This window comes from Pygoscelis adeliae, unplaced genomic scaffold, assembly GCF_000699105.1.
Source record: "Pygoscelis adeliae isolate BGI_AS28 unplaced genomic scaffold, ASM69910v1 Scaffold420, whole genome shotgun sequence".
NCBI classification, from domain to species: domain Eukaryota; kingdom Metazoa; phylum Chordata; class Aves; order Sphenisciformes; family Spheniscidae; genus Pygoscelis; species Pygoscelis adeliae.
The window spans coordinates 26,570-28,428 of NW_008823871.1; the positions used below are offsets into that span (position 1 = coordinate 26,570).

Consider the following 1,859-nt stretch of genomic DNA (forward strand, 5'->3'; position numbering starts at 1 on the left):
CCACCCCAACCCCCCCCCCCGCCGCCACGGAGACACAAGAGGCCACCGGCCAGTCCCCTGACTCTGACCACAAGGGAAACAGCTCCGAGGAGTCACCAGGCAGCATCTTCGACAACATGAAGCCCTTGATCATCATCGGAGGAGTGGCGGTGGCTGCGCTCGCTGTGATTGTGGGAGTGGCGTTCCTAGCCCGGAAAAAATGAAGACCGAGACAGGGTGGGGATGAGAAACCCAACCCAGCTGTACATCTCCTTTTGAGACAAATGCATGCAGAAAAATTCTATACATATCTATATATATAGAGAGAGAGCTAGATAGGTCAACAACAAACACCAACTGCAACTCCAAGAGTCTTGTTCAAGACAACTGTGCCAGTTTGACCCAGTGTGGGTAACTCCATGCACTCAGTGTGTTCTTTCATGTAATATATCTTGGCTTATACCACTGTGTATAGATTACAGCTTCTCCTGATCGGTGTAAATGACGGTGTCCCCTCCCCTCCCCTGCTGTCCTCCCTGGGAGACACCCCCACCTCTCTTGCAGTCCCCTGTTTTCAAGTCCAAAGTGTTCTACGTCCCATCCAGAGTCCCCGCTTTGTGTTTTGGTTTCTGTTTGGTTTGTTTTTAAGTCGGGTTGTGGTAAAGAAGATGTAAGGGGAGACGGAGCCTAGTGCTAAGACCCAGTTTGCCTGTCACTGTGTGCTGGGCTGGTGTTTATCCAGCACCTCTGGGGCAGGGGAAGCACTGGGCAAACGCAGGCAAACGGCAGCTCCTTGACCCAAACAGCAAAGTGTGATCTCTAATAGGTGTCTTGTGTACCTGCCGCTCATCAACCTACTTTTAAAAACCCAACTCACAAGCGCCCCAGAGAAAACAGGCTGGCTGTAGCTGGAGGCCGAGACTGCAGCATGGTAGAGCTGAGTGTGCAACTTGGGACATCACACCAAGTCATTTCTCTGGCTGAGCTGCCAGCGGGGGAGTGAGCAGAGGGGCTGTGCTGTGACCGACAGCGCAGCTAGCAGCATATGGAGATACCTGGCGAAGTCCCACGCCGACTTCAGGCAGACACCAACTGCCATCTGCTTGGTTTCTTGCACGTTGGCAGGCAGCCTTCAGGATCCCATGGCTTGCCAAGGTCATATGGGCAGCGTCTGGGGATAGAGAGACTTTGTTTTGGATCTAGTATTTCCTAAAGTTAGGCTGGGCTTTGCAGGATGCTGTGGCCTCAGCCCAAACTCCCTCAAGGTCAGCTGGATTCTTTCTGTTCATTTCTTTGGGCTTTGGATTAGGCCTTTCACCTGCTTTTTTTCCCACTGAAGGCTATGATCTCTCAGTACATGCGAAAATAGAAAAAGTGGAGACATGAGCTGGTTTTTAGGTGCAGAGAGGACCTGGGATCCCATGAGAATATGACTGACCTGCTTTATACCAGGGAAACCCTGTTCAAGGGCACTGGAAATCTGTCTGTCCTGGGAGGATTTCTTACCTCCCTCCTATGACAGTAGCAGGGATTTGTGACTCCTCCAAGCTTTGGAAATGGAAACAAATTCCCAACCCTCGGGAACAGCCTGGTTTCATCGGTGAGAATCTCGGCTCTAAAGCCAGACCTTGTGAAGGGGAGAAGGAAGGGAGGTGATGAGAGAGGGCATTTAGCGCATTGGCTGATGCCCTTTCCCTAACACCAAGAAGTGGGCAGATCTCCTTATTCTGAAAGTTTCCATTAGACTACTCTTGGCTGCTGTACTACTGCAAAAAAGTCCTTACATTTTGTTTTTAAATTAGGTCAGAGATTAGATGATGTCAGAACCGCAGAGTCTCCGGAGCTCAGCAGCAGTTGCAGCCAACGGGCAGGGTTTTGGA

The 1,859-nt window shown here is 50.9% G+C and overlaps 1 protein-coding gene across 1 annotated transcript in view; it reads left to right on the forward strand.

Annotated features, from left to right (window-relative positions):
- Positions 1 to 421, forward strand: part of CEND1 (cell cycle exit and neuronal differentiation 1) — an 888-nt gene extending 467 nt beyond the window's left edge. The window contains exon 2 of the mRNA XM_009333552.1: positions 42 to 421. Coding sequence (XP_009331827.1) covers positions 42 to 203 — 162 coding nt within the window. The 3' untranslated portion in view covers positions 204 to 421. The remainder of the gene's footprint in view (positions 1 to 41) is intronic.
- Positions 422 to 1,859: the final 1,438 nt, after the last annotated feature.